Genomic DNA, 19,574 nt, shown 5'->3' on the forward strand with positions numbered 1-19,574 from the left:
TAGAGCCTCTGGGGCAACTTTAAGCATACTAACAGTCACACCATAGGGTTACTGGAAAGAGAGGAGAGAGAGCAAGAAGTTGGAAACTTATTTGAAAAAATCATGACAAAAAACTTTCTTAACTTGATGAAGGAAATAGACATACAAGTTCAGGAAGCACAGAGAGTCCCAAACAAGATGAACCCAAAGAGGCCCGCACCAAGACACATCACAATTAAAATGTCAAAGGTTAAAGAAATAGAGAGACTCTTGAAAACAATAAGAAAAAAGCAGTTAGTTACCTACAAAGGATACCCCATAAGACCATCAGCTGATTTCTCAAAAGAAACTTTGCAGGCTAGAAGGGATTAGCAAGAAATATTCAAAGTTATGAAAAAGCAAGGACCTACAACCAAGATTACCCTGCAAAGCTATCATTTAGAATAGAAGGACAGATAAAGAACTTCCCAGACAAGAAAAAGCTAAAGGAATTCATTGTGACCAAACCGGTATTATATGAAATATTAAGAGGTCTTCTTTAAGAAGAAGAAGAGGAAGATCAAAAACATGAACAATAAAATGGCAATAAATACATATCTATCAACAATTGAATCAAAAAAAACAAAACAAAATAAACAAGCAGAACAGAAACAGAATCACAGATACAGAGAATGGTTGCCAGATGGGATGGAGGTCAGGAGGATGAGCAAAAATGTGAGGGGATTAAGAAGTACAAATTGGTAGTTACAGAATATTCATAGGTATGTAAAGTAGAGCATAGGAAACAAGTAACCAAAGAACATACATACATGACTCATGGTCATGGACAATGGAGTGGGGATTGCCTGAGAGAGTGGGAGTGCAGGGTGGAGAGAGGCAGAGGGTTGAAAATTGGGACAACTGTAACAGCATAATCAATAAAATATAATAAAAAATAAAACACTTAACATCTTTTATATGAATGTAAGGACCTCCCAGCAAAGATGCCCTTAAGGCTTCTCCCCATGGTAGTCAGTTAATCCTGAGTACTCCCATGTCACAGAGCCATGCAAAGAGAAATGAATTGGAGGTTAAATTTACAAAGACCATAGCACTTACGATGGCTTGTTTTCTCATTAATAATAGTTATATCAGCCCTGGCTGGGTGGGTCAGTTAGTTGGAGTGTTGTTTCTTATGCTAAAATGTTGTGGATTCAGTTCCTGGTTGAGGCATAATACAGGAGGCAACTGATTGATGTTTCTCTCCTTTTCTCCCTTCCTTTCTCTTTAAAGTCAATAAGCATATCTTTGAGTGAGGATTAAAAAAAGAATACTACCTTCATTATCATTTTACATTTGTGAAGAGCCTACTTTTCAAGGTGCTTCCCCATGTGTCATCATACATCTTTGCAGCAACCCAGTAATGTAACCATTTTTATTTTCTTTTGCATTTTGCAGATGAGGCATCAAAGAAATCAAAAGACTTGCCCAAGGTCACCCATGTTATCTGCATTCAGAACCCCCTGTCCCTGTCTTAAGCAGTGACCAGATTTCTCTGGGCACCATATTCCTGCCTGTTTCATCTAGCACTTAGATGGAATTCTTTTTCCTCTGCAGTACACTTTCTGACTGGTTTTCTTATACTCATTTCTCTCCCTCCCTGCAGGGGGCCGTGATAAACGAGGTGGACCCATCCTGACCTTCCCTGCTCGCAGCAATCATGACAGAATAAGACAGGAAGACCTACGGAAACTCGTGACCTATTTGGCCAGTGTGCCAAGGTAAGGTTAAGGGGCATGTCCTGCAGGGAATGGGGGAGGGGATCTGGGCTGATGCAGGGGAGTTAGAATGAGTCTCCATTGATGCCAGAGGCCAGGGTTGTTTCTGCCCTTGTAGTGGATTCTAATTATTCCTGGAATATGATCAGCCATTGTTCACCTCATTCCCATCATTCCCGTTGTTACTTCCAGGATTCATATGAATGGAGTGGGAGCTGGAAGAGGGAACTGTGGGTGAAGGTGAAGGTCCCAGCTGAGAGGACCAGGAGAGAGCCTGGAACTGATGAGTGTGGCCTGGGGTTGAGGCCTGGGGAGCTGCTCTATACTTTGGGGAAATGGGAACTCTGACTGATTACACCCTGGCTTGTGTAATGGATTATTTTTAAAACCTGTGGCTTGTGAATATGTTTGTGGCTTGTAGAGTTTGGGTCAAATAACACTACTTCTATCATTCAAGAGGCAACCTGCAGCTCAGTCTAGGTTATGTTCAATGGAGGTAACAATGCCAGCTAAGGGGATGGCAACTGGTTCTTCGGGGCAGCAAAAGAAACAAAACAAAACAAAACAAAAACTTGCTCTTTTATGGATTAATCATAGCTCTACATATGGTATATAAACAGATATATAGTATATAAATAGTGTGCTATAGTATATAAACAGAAATATAGGATGTTTGTAGTATTAAAATTTCAGTGTGTGGATGATTAAGGAAAAAAATATAGAAAAGTCTTTTGTGGATAAGAGGTGATGATAATAAAATAAAAAGGTTGAGAAACACTGGTTTCTGAGTGTTCCTACATGATGCTGGCCATAGAGTTCGGTGGAGGTAGACATACCAACGACAGGAAATATGTATATAATCTTTTAAGGGGAGAAAGAAGAAGCCTTTGCCTAATCCGAGAATCACAGAATGTGAGAGCACTGAAAAGTGATCTAGGCAAATACGTGTCGTGGCCTGCTTAGGAAACAGGGTCGGTATGGGAAGAGAGTTGCTAATTGGGTGGCAGTGACAGAGTTTGGCTCAGAACTCAACCCTCCTGACTGATGCCCCAGGGCTCTCCCCATCCTGGTAGAGGTGAGAGCTCTGTTTTCTGCCTCTTAATGGGGCTGGGGCCTGGCAAGTGTTTGTTGTGGCAAATAAGAAGTAGTTCCTGGGGCTTTCAGAATCTTCATCTTTATGTCTGTGCATTCTATAGGAGTAATAATAGATTATGGAGAGCAGCTGTATATTCAGGACTCACTTTGCTGGACAACCTGGATAATTCTTGAATGTGCTGATTAAGTTCTTGAAGCCAGTGCCGGGTGAGGCAAGCACTACATTTGGAAGTTACAGGGGAGACAGATGTATAGGGGTTGGTGGATGGTGGTAGGCAGGTGATAAGGGGGATTTAAGAGCAGTCATCAAATGCTTGGAAGGATGTTAAATAGAATGAGGAGCCCTGAAAAGCTCCAAACAGAAGGCTGTGAACAAATAGATATCAAATAATGTCTATTTTTTTTTCTTTATGATATCCACTGGGGACCAGAAAAAAGACAAAGGATCTTAAGCTCCAACAAAAGGAATTTGGATAATATTCAAAGAACTTCTCAACTTTGTACATAAGGCTTTTTGAACTGAAAAAGAGAATGCAAGACTTTTTTGTATAGGTCTTTATTCAGAAGAAATGTTCCTATCTGTCTTGGGTGTAAGGAGACGAACTAAATAACCCATGATTGATCTAGATAATTGAGCAATTTAGCCATCTAGGGACTAAGCAGTTTTAAAAGCCCCTTTCCCTAGTACACTAACAGGCATAAAAACAGGCATTTTCTAAATCAATTTACAAGAAAAGTTTTCATGGGGACCCATAATGGACTCTCAGCTCTTTTAGAGCCAGAAGAAATTGGGATCCCTGGGGATCCAAAGGGTACATTTTTTTTCTTTCTAGTATGTTTATCACATCTTTGCAGCTAATGCATGCTCATCTTTTCTTTAGAATGGAAGGGAAAAGAGTTGGAAGAACACTTTTCTTTATTCTGACTTGTTAAGCAGAGATGGAATAAAGCAGATTGGAAGAAATTAAAGATCAGGAAAAGTCTTCTGTTGGGTAAAGGGGATGAAACCCAAGAGGGACTGAGAGGAAGGGCATAAAAAAGGAGAAACAGCACATTCTCACGGAAGTAATGTGCTAGTTGGAGGCTCTCCGCTTCCCACAGGGTAGTCACAAGTGTTGTATCTTGTGAGAACAGAGAAGGTTCTTCACAGGTTCCAGCAGGTGGGAGACAAGAGTCCTGTGGCCACTTTCGGTGGGGAGAATTGTTCTGAGATGCTTGCTGCCTCCCTCCTGCAGGGGCTCGTGTTCGCCAGGAGTGTGAGTGTGTGGCAGGCTGCAGAGCTTACCAACGAGTCGTGCCCACCTCGTGACTTCCTAATTCTGCTGGCTACAAGTTCACATGTGACAACTGTTGGAAACAGAATCTGGAACAGAACTGTTGTAAAGACAGTGAAGTATGGGGAGGGAAACTGAAGAACCGAGTAAGTCAGATAGTGTTTGCAACTTTTCTCCTTAGCCGTAGCTTTAGGAAAGAAAGGAAACTGTGCAAATGAATAGCTAGATTAGGTGGATGCTACTTCTGGGAAGAAATGATCTATGCTGGGTCATGGCCCAGAAGACTGAGAAAACAGGACCCTGTGATGGTGGAATGTGCTCTACAGACTGGTGTAATCACCAGTAGGCAACATTTGACTTTCATTTATTCATATATTTATTCATTCTTTAATTTGGCATCTGTATATGCCAGGCAGATTGAGGATCCATGGTGGGAAGGAAGAGATATTTTGAGAAAGTTAGGGAAAACCAGGGTATTCCCCTACCCAGTGCCAGGTGAGTGGTTGTAAAGCAGTATAATATATGACTGTTCTGGTAGCGTAGGAGATGAACCAGCCAGCAGAAGACAAGCAAATAAGGACCAGTAAGTAATGAAAGAGGATCCAGAGCTCTAAGGAACCAGATATTTTGGTGGCCATTTTGGGGCACCATTCTAGAATAGATGATTAAACAGATGGTGGTGATAATTTAAAAATAAATAGGAAAAACATAGTCCCACTATCCTCTGTGAAAGCCAGGCCATGTGTGGACTACTGCATTCAACTCTGCAGCACTGAGCTCTGCAGTTGAAGGATTGAAGGACGTTTTCTGGGAGAAGTGAAAAATGGAAGAGGCAGGAGAGGTGCCCCAAAGAGCAGGGAAGAGGCATGGTCTCAGTGGGTAGAAGTTAAAGATCAGGACTCTGAAGTGAAGAGAGGACCTGCCCATGCGGGAGCTGTCCAGCAGCAATGCTACTGCCTCTGGAGACAGTGAGCTTGCTGTCCTCACTAGAGGCTGGGTGACTTTCTGTTAGGAATGCTGTAAGGAGAATTCCTCCACTGGGCTGGAGGTTGGATTAGGTCGTTTCTAAGAAGTTTTCCTGCCCTGCATTGTGTGTTTCTGTAACACTGGAAAAAACATACAGCATATCATCTAGGACCTCAAAGCAGAATATTACTACTCCACTAACATACACTCCCTTTCTCAGGCTCTAAGTAAGTTAAGGCCTAGAATTTTACTTCAGATCTTGTCTACATTTTAAATCCTAAGAAAACTGCTTTCTAGTCCCCTTGGACTCTGGGTGGGAATTTTGGGGCATCTCGTGGGATGAGGGATCATCCTAGGCATGACAGTTTGGATCAATCTTAGTTATTCCCTTGTGAGCTGTCTCAGCCTGAGCTGAGTCATTTCCAACTTCCCTTTCTTGTTCCTGATAAATTTGAGCATATACTGGGTCTTCTTCAAACTTTCCATAATTTTGTGTTGAGGAATTATAGAGTACCAGGATAGGAAGATGCCTTAACAGTCTTCTAATTCAACTTCCTAACAACTCTTTTCACTCAGTTCAACAAATATTTATCAAATGCCCATGATGAACTGGGGCCTGGATAGGAATCTTGGTGAGTTTTCATGTTATCTTTTCTGACTGTCATTAATCCTACACTTCCTAGCTTTTTTGTTTTTCTGGCTTACTCTCTGCTTGGGGTTGCTTGCACATGAAAAGAAATGGAAAGAAAATACTGATATAGTAGCTGATGAATGTCCCTAGAAATTAAGACACAGGGTGGAAAATCTAGCTGAAGGGTAAACAGTTGGCCTGGCAGAGCTCGTCGGTTTGGATAATCCACCCACAGTGGTTATTGGGAGTTGACCATATACTTGAAATAGAAATTTCTAAGTATCTAATAAAGAAATTCTGGGTTAGTTTTATTGCACTGAATTCCTCCTTTTCATCATCATTGTTATCTTGCTTTGTCATGATCATCTTTCTGCTGCTCCTAAGGGCACCAACTGTTAGCTCCTTGATGTACCTGCCACTTAATGCTGCTCTTAACAACATGGCTGAGATACTAAGTGTTCCAGCAAGGAATGCAGGTGTCATATTGGTGAAGAAAGATAATGAGCAATTAAGATGGGATATTCCACAAAGCCAATCAAACCAAGGTGCCAATATTCACAGTTAATTATTTAGTAGCATTTACTTTTTCTTCTGACTTTAGCCAAAGATAAACTGGGCTTAGAGCGAGCACTATCTTTGTGCAGAATCACCAGAGAAGTATAAATAAGCAGAAAGAGCCAGAAAGACAGTTAAAGGGTGAGGAGGTAAAAACTATAAGGGTTTCTTCCACTATATTCAGCATGAAAGAGCCCAAGCTATCCAGCCTGTCCTCACTGAATGTGTTATGTTTGTTACAAGGACCTGTTGAGATGTGTTGCTGGTGTCCTGACCTTTGCTCTGGGATCATCAGTTAAAGGAGGATGAAGGAAATAGTGATGGGAAGTTCAGAAAACAGGACCAATGAGAACACTGGCCTAAAACCTATACCTTTTAATATCTGTTTTTAATTTATTTTGCTGCTTATATACAGAGGGTTTATCATTTCTATTACAGTTCCTACATCCTATACAAATTTCTGAGCAGTATCAGTTAAATGTCCCCATTGTTGTGTAGAACACAAGCCCCAAAGAGCAAATAGTGTTCTACTTTGCTGTTCAGGAACATAAATCACAACAGGAACTACTGTTGTTAGCGATCCTCTTCTTGGAGCTGTACACACCCTCACAGCAAAGGGAAAAGAGGCATGTTAAGATGGACTAAAAACATGGGGGTTCAGACCACAGTGCCACCTCTTCCTAGTCAGGAAACACGTGGCCATTCAACCTGAGTAATCGCAGAAGAGTTTAATGAAGGGGCAGTCTACAGTGATGCAGTCAGGGAACCAGGGAATCAACAAAGTTTGAATTACCAAGTTATCCCAAGTCTGGAAACAGCAGAGAGGGGAGACAGTACTGCTTCTGGGCCTGATGGAACTACGTGAGGAGTGGTGCCTAGAATCCAGAGAGGGAGCTGACAGGTGTTGTGGCCTTTGGTAGAGAGGTGCAGCTACTCATGGTGATTCTGTGATGGGGACTGATACTCTCACTTCACTGACCCATTCTCTGACTGCCTTTCACTGTCTGTCACTGACTGAATGCAAGTGAATCCAAGTGACTGAGTCTGTGAGGGTCAGCCTCCCAGGGCATCAAGTAGAGGGGAGAAGATGGAGAATGGGTTTGGAGGGACAAATAGAAGGTATTTGGCACAGGGTGAGACCTTGGTCATGTTACTCAATATTTTTTAGTCCAGTGTTCTTTTAATTTTTGTAAAGTATGTCCATCTCACAGGTGTGTTGTGAAGAACTCATCTAGCAATCTCTTTGTAGCACCCAGGCACTCAGTACTTGCTTGTCTGCCTCCTGCAGTCTGTTTAACAATAACAACAATTATTATTATTGTATGTACACTCATAAATATATTGCAGTGTTTACTGTATATGAGGGAGGAGATGTATATGTAAGTTATGAAGTGTAATAATAAAATGAACACCTGAGATCCCACCCCCAACTTTAGGAGCAGAATATCACCTCTGCTCTTCAAGCTACCTGTGACTCCTTCCCACCTCAGGCCCCTTTCCATCCCCCCAAAATATCTGCTATTCTGAGTTTTGTATTTACCTTTCTTTTATTTTTTTGCTATAGTTTACCACATGTTTGTGTAAACAGTATATTGTTTAGTTTTGCTTGTTTTTGAGCTTTATAAAAATGGTATTGTGTCATGTGTAGTTCTCGGTGATTTTTTTGAAGTGTTACGCAACAACATGGATGAATCTTCAGACAATTTGGAGTGGGGAAAAAAAGCGCTTAATGCTTCCTACTTCTGGAACTGATCTAGTACGTCATTACTATTTTCTTTAACCTACATTATTGTACTGTGATAAGTATATTGCATGCATTAACTTAATTCTCACAGCACTTTGAAATGAGCGTTATTATTCCCATTTTACATATGAGGAAACTAGTCTCAGAGAATTTAGGCAATTTATCAATGGATATACAGCCAGAAATTTGGAGCCAGATGGTCTGGCACTAGAACCTGAGCTTTTTACACACTGACACGATGAGGAGGCCAGAGCAGAGGAGCCAGTAGTAATGGAGTGCAGGGGACAGTAGGAAGGTAGATCTGAAGGATGAGCTAAAGACTGGATTAGAACAGGACAATGAAAGAAGGTTGTAAGGAGATGAGGGGTCAGGCAGATGTAATGATGGTGGGCAGTGGTCACCTGTGCATCAAACCTGCTTTCCCTAAGGCTCTCTCAGCATTCTAAGTGTGAAGGTTGATGCAGATGGGAAATGCAGGTGGCAATTGCCTCAAATCTGGGCTTTGGCTGGCCAAGGCAGCAATGGTGACCGTGGATGTGCAGGACGGTGGAGGTGCTGTGGGAATCCTGGGCTTGCTCCTTTAGTCGTTTGCATTCAGTTTTATACAAGTCAATACTGCTCATATATGTTTACCTGGGGACGATAGTTAAGTATGCTTTCATGACCAAATTACACCAAGAAATGTGGTGGAAAAGCCAAAGCACTTAAGACCATGGAAACTATTCAAAGAGATGAGTAAAAGACTGTCAGTAGCAGGGACCTTGAATTCAAAACCTAAAATTGGTGGTGGGGGGTCTCTATTGTATTCTAGAGATGGTTGTCTGTTCAGTTCCTTCAGCCTGGGTGTTTCTCTTCCTCAGACACCTGCCTGGTTCTATCATCTGCACAGCTCTGACATCAGAAGCTTAATTCTGGCATTACTTAGCCATCAGCTGATCCACATTTTGAAGCTGGTTCACTTCCTTGAACCATGCCATTGCTGGACTATACAGGTCTGTGCCAGCACAGTTTTGATGGGGCTGAGGGGCTAGAGGGGCTCCTGGAAACCCTATGAAAGGCACCTCTGTGGGGGGTTCAGGGAAAGCCAGCCATCATGTTTCAGATGCAGAGCTAAGCATTTGTGATTCCCTGGAGAACAATAACCTAGACAATCAGAGGCGGAAACCATGTAGTCATTAAGCAACTGTGAGAAGCAGCCCGGGTAATTCCAGGAACCAGTAAATGACTTAGGTGATAAATCAAGGGCCCAGCATTGTACAAACGGATTCCTGATGCAGAGGGGTTATTGTTTCTCATTCACATGCGTCTTCAATGTGACCCTTTGGAGGGAGTGGAACTGTGGGAGTGAAACAGTGGACTAGCAGAGAAGGAAGGAGGGGGCTTGAGGAAAAATACTGACCCTTGGAAATTATGCAGGGGATTCCACCCCACAAAGAATGAACCCCAGAATTCACCCCAGGGGGAGAGCTGTGCGTGCTTGCTGACAAACTTCTGTGAAGCTCCCACCAAAGCCAGTGGTAATGAGGATACATGACAAGACCTGTAAAACACATCTAGTTCAGAACTTGGCACACAGAAGAGGCCCGTGGCAAATGGCATTTTCTTCCCTTTGCTTTGCTTGAAAGTAGGGCCCTTGTTTTGTCACTCGTGCCTTGTTGTCCCTAGCACTGCTTTGTCAAAGTCAGGGTTAGGGTGATGGTTAAGGTTAGGATTAGAGTCAGTAAGGTCAGTGACACCTAGCAGGCTCATAGTAAGTACTTATTTAATGAATATTTGAGGGGGACCCCCCAAAGCAGAATTTATTTATAAAAAATTGTGTATTTATTCTTACATTTTAAACTTCAAAGTACTCTCCATTTGATGCAATATACCTATCAAGACAGTTAAAACAGTTTTTTTAGCCCTGGCTGGTGTGGCTCAGTGGATTGAGCACAGGCTGCGAACCAAAGCATCGCAGGTTTGATTCCCAGTCAGGGCATATGCCTGGGTTTCAGGCCACGGCCCCCAGCAGGCTCACATTGATGTTTCTCTCTCTCTCTCTTTCTCCCTCCCTTCCCTCTCTAAAAATAAATAAATAAAATCTTAAAAACAAAACAAAACGGTTTTTTAATTTGTCAATTTTGATGCCTTTTTAGTGCTTCTACCGTTTTTTGTTTCACCTCTTCCACATCAACAAAACATTTCCCTTTAAGGACTTTTTTCATTTGGGGAAACAAAAAATGTCTCTCAGGGTGAGACTGGGTGAATAGGGAGGGTGGGTTGGGGGGTCTTCCTGTTTTTGGTTAAAAACTGCTGAACTCTCAGCACAGTGTGGGCAGGTGTGCTCCTGAATCATCCATCACGAAATGGGCAAGGGCATTGGAAGAGTCTTCAAAAAAATTCACTGAAGCTGAATGTAGCCTCTCAAAACAATGCCAGCTGGTACACTGATACAGATGGGCTCTTAGGACCCTCACCTAGCAGGGGAAGCCTGTACTTACAAGGGGCCCATCTTCCAAAGATAATTCCAGTCTTGTTTTGGGAGGGTCCCCAGTAGTGTATGCCTAATGATGTGATAAAGTTTTGTAATTCTTTTAGTAATTAGAAAAGTATTTATCTTTAAAAAAGATTTTATTTATTTATTTTAGAGAGAGGGGAAGGGAGGGAGGAAGAGAAGGGGAGAAGCACCAATGTGTAGTGCCTCTCATGTGTTCCCAACTGGGGACGTGGCCTACAACCCAGGCATGTACCCTAACTGGGAATCAAACCAGCAACCCTTTGGTTCTCAGGCCGGCACTGAATCCACTGCGCTATACCAGCGAGGGCTTTTTTATATCTCTTTAACTACTACATAATTGTTACTTAACTATTCTCATATTAATGGACTTTTAAGGTTTTTCCAACTTCTTGTATTATAAGTAACATCAGAAGGGACATCTTTAAGCGTGAATGTTTGTGTGGCTTGATTTTGAAAATCAGGTTGTGGTTTTGAGTTTTTTCTTTCTTTTGTCTTTTTTCTTTTTTGATAAGTCAGAGAAGTGAGCATATATTTCAGGTCAAGATGTCTTTGAATTAAACCATACCTCTATCCTGAATGAACTTCTCAAAGCTGGATTCTTAAAGATACTTGACTCACCCTCTTTTCTATGCCTAAATGTATATTCATTTAATTTTCAACACTCAAATGATGTTTTTAAAACCTTTGTAGTGTGCACAATCTCATACCATCCATATGCGTAGAGAACAGATGAGCAGATCATCATAGGAAGCAAAAAGTCTAAAAAGTTTCAGTCTCCCTTGGCATTGGGATGGGAAGTTAGGATAGCAATTTTACCTTATAAATTGGTTTTATTTAGCTAATCATGAAATGATTTTGCATTCTTCAAGTCCTTGCTGGGATTCTACTGGGGGAGGGATCAGAAAGCAGAAACAAGTCCATAGGGGTGTTTGTCTCCCATCACATAGTTTGTTGCAGTATATTATAGTTCCCTGTAGACCTGTCTTTACCTTCCACTACATCAGGCATTTTGGGAAGCTGTGAATATACAAGATCTGTTCAGAAGGTATCCAGCCATATAACATGAAAAATAGAGACATTTATTGAAGAAAAAACAAAATACAAGAAACATTGTACATAGGACAATGATGCTTCAGTCCCCTTCAAAGTAGGCACCTTAGGACCTCACACAGTTCTCCTAAGTGTCTCTTCCACTATTCAAAACACTCTGCAAAATCCTTTGTTGGAATGGCTGTCAGCTGCCCCATTGTAGTTTCCTGAATCTCATTGATGGTCTGAAATCTCTTCCCTTTCAAAGGTGATTTTAATTTGGGGAAAAGCCAGAAGTCACAGGGCCCCAAACCTGAGCTGTAGGGGGGCTGAGTCACCTGGGTGATTTGATGTTTTGCCAAAAAACTCTGCACGAGACGTGATACATGAGCGGGCACATTGTCATGACGAAGCTGCCAATCACCATTTACCCATAGCTACAGCCTTCGGAATCATCCAAATGGTTTCCACGGAGGAATGTTCACGCTTAACACAAAATCTGATGCAAATTTGTTGCTCTACTTGCTCAGTCATTTTGAATGTGACAGCCATGCAGTATACATGCTCACTCAATGGCATCTACTGCCCCCACTGACTAGTACAGTGAAGTTGCCATTGTTCACACATGCACATTCCAGTTCATTCTCCTTAGCTGCCAGGTTACATCAATGTTTCACAAACCTTCTTGTTATATTAACAAGGCTGGACTTCTTTGGACAGGCCTCACACTTCTAAGACACTGTAGCATCCCCAGGGCCTTGCAGTGATATTTGGCATTTGGCATTTGGTGGGCATTCAGAAAATTGTATTTAAAGGAAACAATTATGAAAATTATCCAGACAGTCAGACAAATATACTTGGAAAATGATCCTGCTCATTTAGAATCATTGTAGACTGGAAGACTTTTGAACCCATTTTCCAAATATCCTAAGGGAGAACTTTTTAGAACCACCAGACTTTTGGAAAGTGGCTTTCCTGAGTGACTTCTGATGTCAGAATGGTAACCTTTGACTGATAAAGGCTGAAATCAGTTTAGTCACACTTTTTACGTCACTCTGTTATGTACACAAATTCTAGGTGCACTCTGGGAGGCTGCATTTCAACCTGATTTGGGGGATCTCATCACTTTAGTGAAAAAATGAAAGCCATCTATTTCTCATCGGCTATAAGGTAATTACGCAAAGCCATGAAGAACAGGTCATCAAACACTTCACCTCCTAGGAGGGAAACTCTGGCAACCTCTTGCTACCCTGATAGCATCACTCTGCTGTGACTGCAAAGTTGTTGACCTCCCTTCACTTTTCCCACTTGGCTCTTTATCTCTGCACTTCTGGCAGGGATAAGTTTCAGAATCCAAGCTTGGCATAGAGGATATGGCAGAAAAATATTAAATGAGAAAGCTGCCCTTATGAAGCTATGTCTGGATAAATGGTTCCTTTTGTCCCCAGTGCATGAGGTAGACCCCTGGAAGGAGCAGGAAGTGGCTTGAGAAAATACACCCAGTTCAGTGGTGCTGTGAATGGCACCGCCCGACGCCAGGAGGTGGCAAGTCCGCTCATGAGAAACAAGTCTTGGTGGGCACCATTTTCTCTAGAGTCCAATGGGGTAAACTCTAGTACTGGGTGGATTCAGAGAAGAGCTTAGAACTCAGTGCTAGCACACTAAAACCTTGTCCTCAACACCCCAAAGTTCCAGAACCTTCTCCATCTCAGGCAGTGCTGTCAGGTGAAGGCTTCTGAAAGGCAAGGTGGGATTTGCAGAGAAGGGTTTAATCCTTACTGCTCTCAGGTCACCTCTCCTCACCTGAAGACAGAGTCAAAAAGGGTGTGGCACCTGTCCCCAGGCCTCCTGGCTCCTGCTCTCGAGATTAGTATACTCTGTTTAATATTTGTAATTCATTTATACAGCACCTTCTAAAAGCCTGCAAGTGCACTCTACATTTGGCCCTTGGGTGGACACATGCATTATTTCACTTCACCCACAGATGATAAGCTGCCACCTCAGGGGGTGGGAGGTCGTGGCAGGCACCAGTCACCTCAGTGGCCTCTTTGGACCTTTTTAAAAATAGGATTGAATCATAATCTTTATTTAATCTTGCTTCTTGTTTTATTCTACTTTGCATTATATGATAAGAATATTTTCTTAACATTAAACACTTTTTATTCATAACAGTGTATCTTGAGATGTACCCTATTTTAATTATAAGATGCCTAAATTATTCCCAAAACTTCATTGCTATAAATAACTTTCAGTAAACATCTTTGTGTATAAACCTTTGTCTACATTTTAGATGGTTTCTTTGGGATGGATTTGTGGCAATCTCAGACATTTTTTTTAACACTGGTGATACACATTGCCAAATTGTTTTCCAAATTTCCCAACTTGTTTTTTCAGTATGCCTTTACATTTCTCTAAATTTAAGTTTATTTGCTCATCATTGCCATACCCCACTGCACAAGCAGTGCTGTTATGGTCAAGAAACCCTGACTAAGAGCCATATGTACTGTACCTAAACCTGTTCCCCTCTGGTCCTAAGCCCTGCCCTTTGGGGTCTGCCAGCTTAGGGTTCTTTTTTACTTTCCCTACCTAATTGCCCTCTGAATGGGGACCATACATTAAAGCTTGGATCTAATATGAAATCTAGAAAGACTTAATTGTTTTTACCTTGCTGAGTTTTTAGTTTTGCCTCTGGGCGTGCCTCAGCTTCTGGCTTGGCCCAAGGTTGTTTTAACCTCCTCTGTGCTCATCTGAACTAGGTCCTTATCTGCCTTCCACCAAGAAAGTTAGGCCTCCCTGGAGTTTGTCTCTTGGGCAGCAATGTTGCGTGAGCCTCTAAAGCTTAAGTGCAGCTGTTTTAATTTCTTGAAGTCTGGGGCTCACTAACAGGAAGCTAGCTCACTAGAAAGAGATGTTTCTGATTTCACTTAGATTAGGTGAACTTCAGCATGTCAGGTGAAATAAGTCTCATACACTCAACTTCTTCTGGAATTCATGCTAGGGTATTAGGATGACTTAAACTTAGTTCAGATTCATTTTTGCTGGGGTGTTGGAAATAAGGTACAGTAGTTCTCTGAATATGGATGCCAGAGAGACAGCCAATGATAATGGAAGAACGATGTGTTTTTCTCACGGTGGCTTCCAGACTTGGGGCTTTTACTCCCTTCCCCATTATGTTATCATTTTTAGTATGTTTTGTATTTCTCTCTTCAACTGTTTTTGGTTAAGTCTTATCAGGTGTCTTTCATTGGTGTTTTGGGGTTCTGTATGTTTTTAGCATATACTGGATACTGACATTGTATTCTATGTACGACACTAATTTTGTAGAGAGACTGCCTTTATTACCTATACTTCTGGCAAGTTAGGTATGCTGCCACCAAGTGGTAGAGTGCCTTAGCTCAGCTGCCCAAGAAGACAGATTTTCGTCAGAGACTTCAAATGGTCATGTTCTGCTCTTTCCTCATTAGACCTTGGATTTTCCAGGCTTTACTTTTAAAAATTGTATTGAAACACTGAAATTTAAGTAACCACTAAGCAACAATTATTTTTCCAAAACAACAAAATTGGTTTAATATCATCTTTCTCTGAGAACTGTAGTAAATATTTAATAAAATAACATTTGTGAAAATGGCCTGGGTATGTAATAATTGCCCGTTGAAACTGGGAAATTTATAATGATGCTATTTTGGGGAGAAAACAAACGGCTAAATAGAATCTCAACTTTCTTTTATAACATCAAGTCTTTTTTTTTTTTTAACTAAAAAAAATTCTTCCTATCAGTTTGTTTTCAGTCTGGAGTAGATTTGAAGTCACGGTGCCCCGAGCATACTTACCTCTTGGAACGTCTATGGCCTCCCTCACTATTTTCATCAACCGCAAACATTGAAGATAAAAGTTGTTGTCTTTTCAAACCTTCCAGATACTGTTTTCTTTTGAACATGGAGGACCAGGATAAGAAACACATCACTACCTAGGGCTTTTTGTTGCTGAGAGTATGGCCTTGGTGGATACACTCACTCATTGCTGACCATTTCTGTTCCAGTTTGCAACTGTAGCTTTTACTAAAAGAACATCCCCCCACCTCCATCTGTTCCACTCCATCTCATCTCTTCTTGGAGAAAAAGACTTCTCAAGAATTTCTTTCTTAAGAGTTTAGTGTCACCTAAGTAGAACAAAATAATTGGAACAAAATTTGGAAAAGACTTTTGAGTGTGGAAAATCATCATAGAGCAGTGATGGGCCAGTCTCTTCTACAAGTTCTGACTGTCTACAAGGCTCTTTCCCACATAGATAGTGAATTTCTTGAGGGCAGGGATGATGAGGATTGTTTCGGGGTGAGTTTGCAGAGAAGCACCTTGTAATTTGGATGAATTCAATTAGATTGGGAGCTCCCCAAAGGGGGAGGGCAATATCTCACCCCAGAACCCTTGGGAGCCAATGCCAGGCTTTTTCCAGACATGAAGTCACTGAGGCCAGACCCAGGTCTCCTTCCCGATGTCCTTTTTCCTCTCTGAGGGGCCGGCCCCACAGGGAGTGCCCATCCCGGGTGGGTGGACTGGCTGTGCTGCAGAGAACTTGGAAGAGCATATAATGGAGTGGAGAGTGGACTCCGTCACCAAGGAGGAGCATTACTGTTTCTAAATCGAGCAAGTATGACAGCCAGCCCCATGTCTCCCCGAACCCAGACAGGAGCACTTTGTCAGAGCCGTGGTGACTCAGCTAGGATGAATGTTTTCCAGGATAATTTACTGACATAATCCAAGAATGTGCCCTAATGGCTCTGCTCCATTTTTCCTTTTCTATCAGAGCCTCCTTCCTCTCCCCACCCCTTACTCCAGGGGCGTGAAACTCATTTTCACCAGGGGCCACATCAGCCTTGCGGTTGCCTTTAAAGGGCTGAATATAATTTTAGGACTGTATAAATGTAACTACTCCTTAACTAGGGGCAAGGAGCTCTACATTCAGCCCTTTGAAGGCAACCACGAGGCAGATGTGGCCCTTGGTGAAAATGAGTTTGATACTCCTGCCCTACTCATTCTAGGTCAAGAGAGGACCATCCTTGGTTTTGAGAGCAACCCCCAAACCCTAAAACTGATGTGTTTTTCTCCCTCCTACCTCTCAGGCTGTTTCATGCTGTCCTGAGCTAGAATTTCATGTTCCCATCACTGGTACTTCAGTGTGCCAGGGTTCACACAGCAACTCCTCTTGGCCTGATGCCCGAGGCAAGGTCTCTGAACTTGTGCTGTGGTGTGCCCCATTCTGATTCCCTGCCCAGGAAGAGAATGTCCTCTCATCTCTAGACCATAGGCTGTTTTCCTTTACAGGATGCTCAAGCTTCAGAACTCATGTGCTGAACAGAAACTCCCTCTTTTGGATGTGGAGGAGGGTGAGAACCCCTCCGCACCCTCCCTCACCCCTGACCATGATGGAGTGGTCCATTAGGACGCCTGCACATAGGTACAGATTTAATTCTGTGCATACACAGAACACTTGTTTAGTTCTTACATTGCACCAACTTAGAATGGCCAAGTGATCCTATAGTTTTTTCAGGCTGGCCATGAACTTGAAGGCTAATGAGGAGGATCCCGTAGAGCTCTGCCTGTTTAGTTTCAAGTTGCAAACATGTCTCGTCCATCAGGTGTCCTCCTTCAGGCTCTCCATGACCTCTTTTTCTCCTCTCAGGTTTGCACTAATGCCTGAGCTGTCACATAATTTTTTCCTCCATGTAAATCACTGGTATCTCATCAGTGCCCTTGACCATGCCAGGAAGAAGGAAGGCTGGCTGCATGGGGAGGGCCTCTGGCTCTGTATGAAGCAGAGCTCCTTTTGGCAAAGCCCAGGGGGCGTGCCTGGAGGGTGACTGTGGGTTTGTTGGGTGAGTGTCTATATGTATGTACAATAGCATTGGGCTTTCAAGAAAGCAACTGTTACTTAAGCGGAAGGTGGAAGAGGGGAGGGGTAAAGGTTTGCCCAGGTAAATTTTGACCAAAGACTATTTCCTGGAGGAGGCATGTGTTGTGTTGTTGTTTTGAAGTTTTCATTTATTTATTTTTAGAGAGGGGGGAAAAGGAGAGAGAAAGAGAGGAAGAGAAACATCAATGCGTGGTTGCCTCTTGTACATCCCCAACTGGAGACCTGGCCTGCAACCCAGTCGTGTCCTGACTGGGAATCAAACAGCAACCCTTTGGTTTGTAGGCCAGCACTCAATCCACTGAGCCACACCAGCCAGGGCATGGTTTCTTCAATGAGGATGCCTGCTGGAGAGTAGGGGATCCTGTGAAAGGGTGGGGATAGGTAGGGATGCGAGGAGAGGAGGAGAAAGAGAGATGATGATGGCAACAGTGGTTGGAGTGAGCAAAGAAGAGTAACCACTCTACCTCCTGGCCAGCTGCAGCACCCGGCCAAGCAAGGGTCAGCACATAGCTGCACCATTGCAGCTTCTCTGGGGTCAGCTGTCTTCTGTCTTCTCTGTGATCCCATTTTGGAGAAGCCACTGTCTCTTATAGTTGTGGTGACTGAGGCATTGTGGTTAGACATGTCTTTGGAATGTGGGCCGAGTCTTTGGTTTGCTACTCACAGATGTATGAGCAGTGATTATATACTTTTTTTAAAGTTAAAAGATGACTCATTTTCCACCCAACCTAACTGGAGAGGGGGAGGGAGAAAGGGGCTATGGAAAAGGACAGAGGAGCATGGCCCTGGGGTTTGTCTGGGGGAGCAAAGGAAGGGCTATGTGGGGAGGTGGTAGTTTTGGCTTCCAGTTTGTGTTTTCATTCCCTCTGTTGCTTTGGTTTCTATTTCATTTCTGCTTCATGTCCTGAATGTCCCAGAAGGAAGGGATGGACAGCTAGCTCTGTGAGGGAGGTTGGGAAATAAGGCCGGAAGCTGCTGTCTGGAAATGGATGTGTCAATTTCCATCCCATCTCCCCTGAACCCACCCCCTCTGCCACCTTCCCTCTCTGGCCAGCCAGCCCCAGACTTCTGTGTCTGGTCCTTCTAGGAGTTTTCCTTCCCCTCTTTCTCTTATCTTAAAGTATCTCCTTCTAAATGTATTGCCCCAGGCCAGTCTGATTTAGAAAGTGGGTCTCTTCCTTTGGTGAATGGCAGTTGTGTTGCAGAGCTTATGAGACTGTAAGATAACCTGGCTGATTAATAAATACACTAGGGTTTATGCAGCTAACCCAGGCTGGCCCCTCTGAGACAGCCATCCTTTGGAAGGCTGCATACCTTCTCCTTGGTTGTCACCCACACCATTTCTGGAACTCACTTTAGGAGCTCCCTTCAGCCTGTGGAGTGCTCTTCCAACTCTCTGTGGAATGACAAATCTTTGTTCCTTCTGAGCAGACTTGATTTTTAGAAGGTGTTTTGTTTAAAGGTATCATCAAGGAAAATAAAGTAGACAGATGCCGAGGGTCTGCTGTGGTTTTAGGCCACTGGACCTGTCACTTTATGGCCACACCTGCTGACTCAGGAAGTAATCCTGGGGTCTGAGTTTGTGCTATTTAATATTTCACCATGCCCTGTAAGGGGGAAAAATGGAGAACCAGGCACATTTCTGCCCCTGGCACATTTGCAATGGGAATTCTTTTTTTTTTTTAACAGTTTCATTTGGCTAGAATTGGGTAGCAGACTCTAAAGAGGTGAAAAACAACAGCCTCCTCATTTGGCCTCCAATGTGGGGTTTCCCCACACTGACTGGGGCAAGAGTTGGGCTTACTTCGGGTAAGGTCAAGGGTGGGGACTTGGCAAGGGGAGTTTCTAGACCTGGAAATGGACTAGCAAAATCTCTAGACCCTTTACCATAGTGGTACTTACCCAGGGCTGTACACTCGAGTCCTCAGGGAACACAGACAGTGCTGAGCCCTGCCCCAGACCAATTAGTCAGAATGTCCTCACTGTCAGGAGGCCTTGATTTAGAATAAAACATCACCTTTGGCCTTTGGCCCAGTCTTGGCATCACAGGGGAGAGGTGCAGAGGCAAGAGGTATGTTTTTAAATGTGTAGAATGGACACAAATTCTTTGAAATAATCATGACCTGGGAAAGTGGAC

At 42.9% G+C, this 19,574-nt stretch overlaps 1 protein-coding gene across 19 annotated transcripts in view; it reads left to right on the forward strand.

The window, feature by feature from the left end:
• KALRN (kalirin RhoGEF kinase) overlaps positions 1-19,574 on the forward strand; it is a 698,826-nt gene that overhangs the window by 222,402 nt on the left and 456,850 nt on the right. For all 19 annotated transcript variants that reach the window (XM_045851423.1, XM_045851424.1, XM_045851434.1 and 16 more), the window contains exon 3: positions 1,625-1,739. In XM_045851423.1, coding sequence (XP_045707379.1) covers positions 1,625-1,739 — 115 coding nt within the window. The remainder of the gene's footprint in view (positions 1-1,624; positions 1,740-19,574) is intronic.

This window comes from Phyllostomus hastatus, unplaced genomic scaffold (assembly GCF_019186645.2).
Source record: "Phyllostomus hastatus isolate PE091 unplaced genomic scaffold, TTU_PhHast_1.1 phas_contig_86, whole genome shotgun sequence".
Taxonomy (NCBI): Eukaryota; Metazoa; Chordata; class Mammalia; order Chiroptera; family Phyllostomidae; genus Phyllostomus; species Phyllostomus hastatus.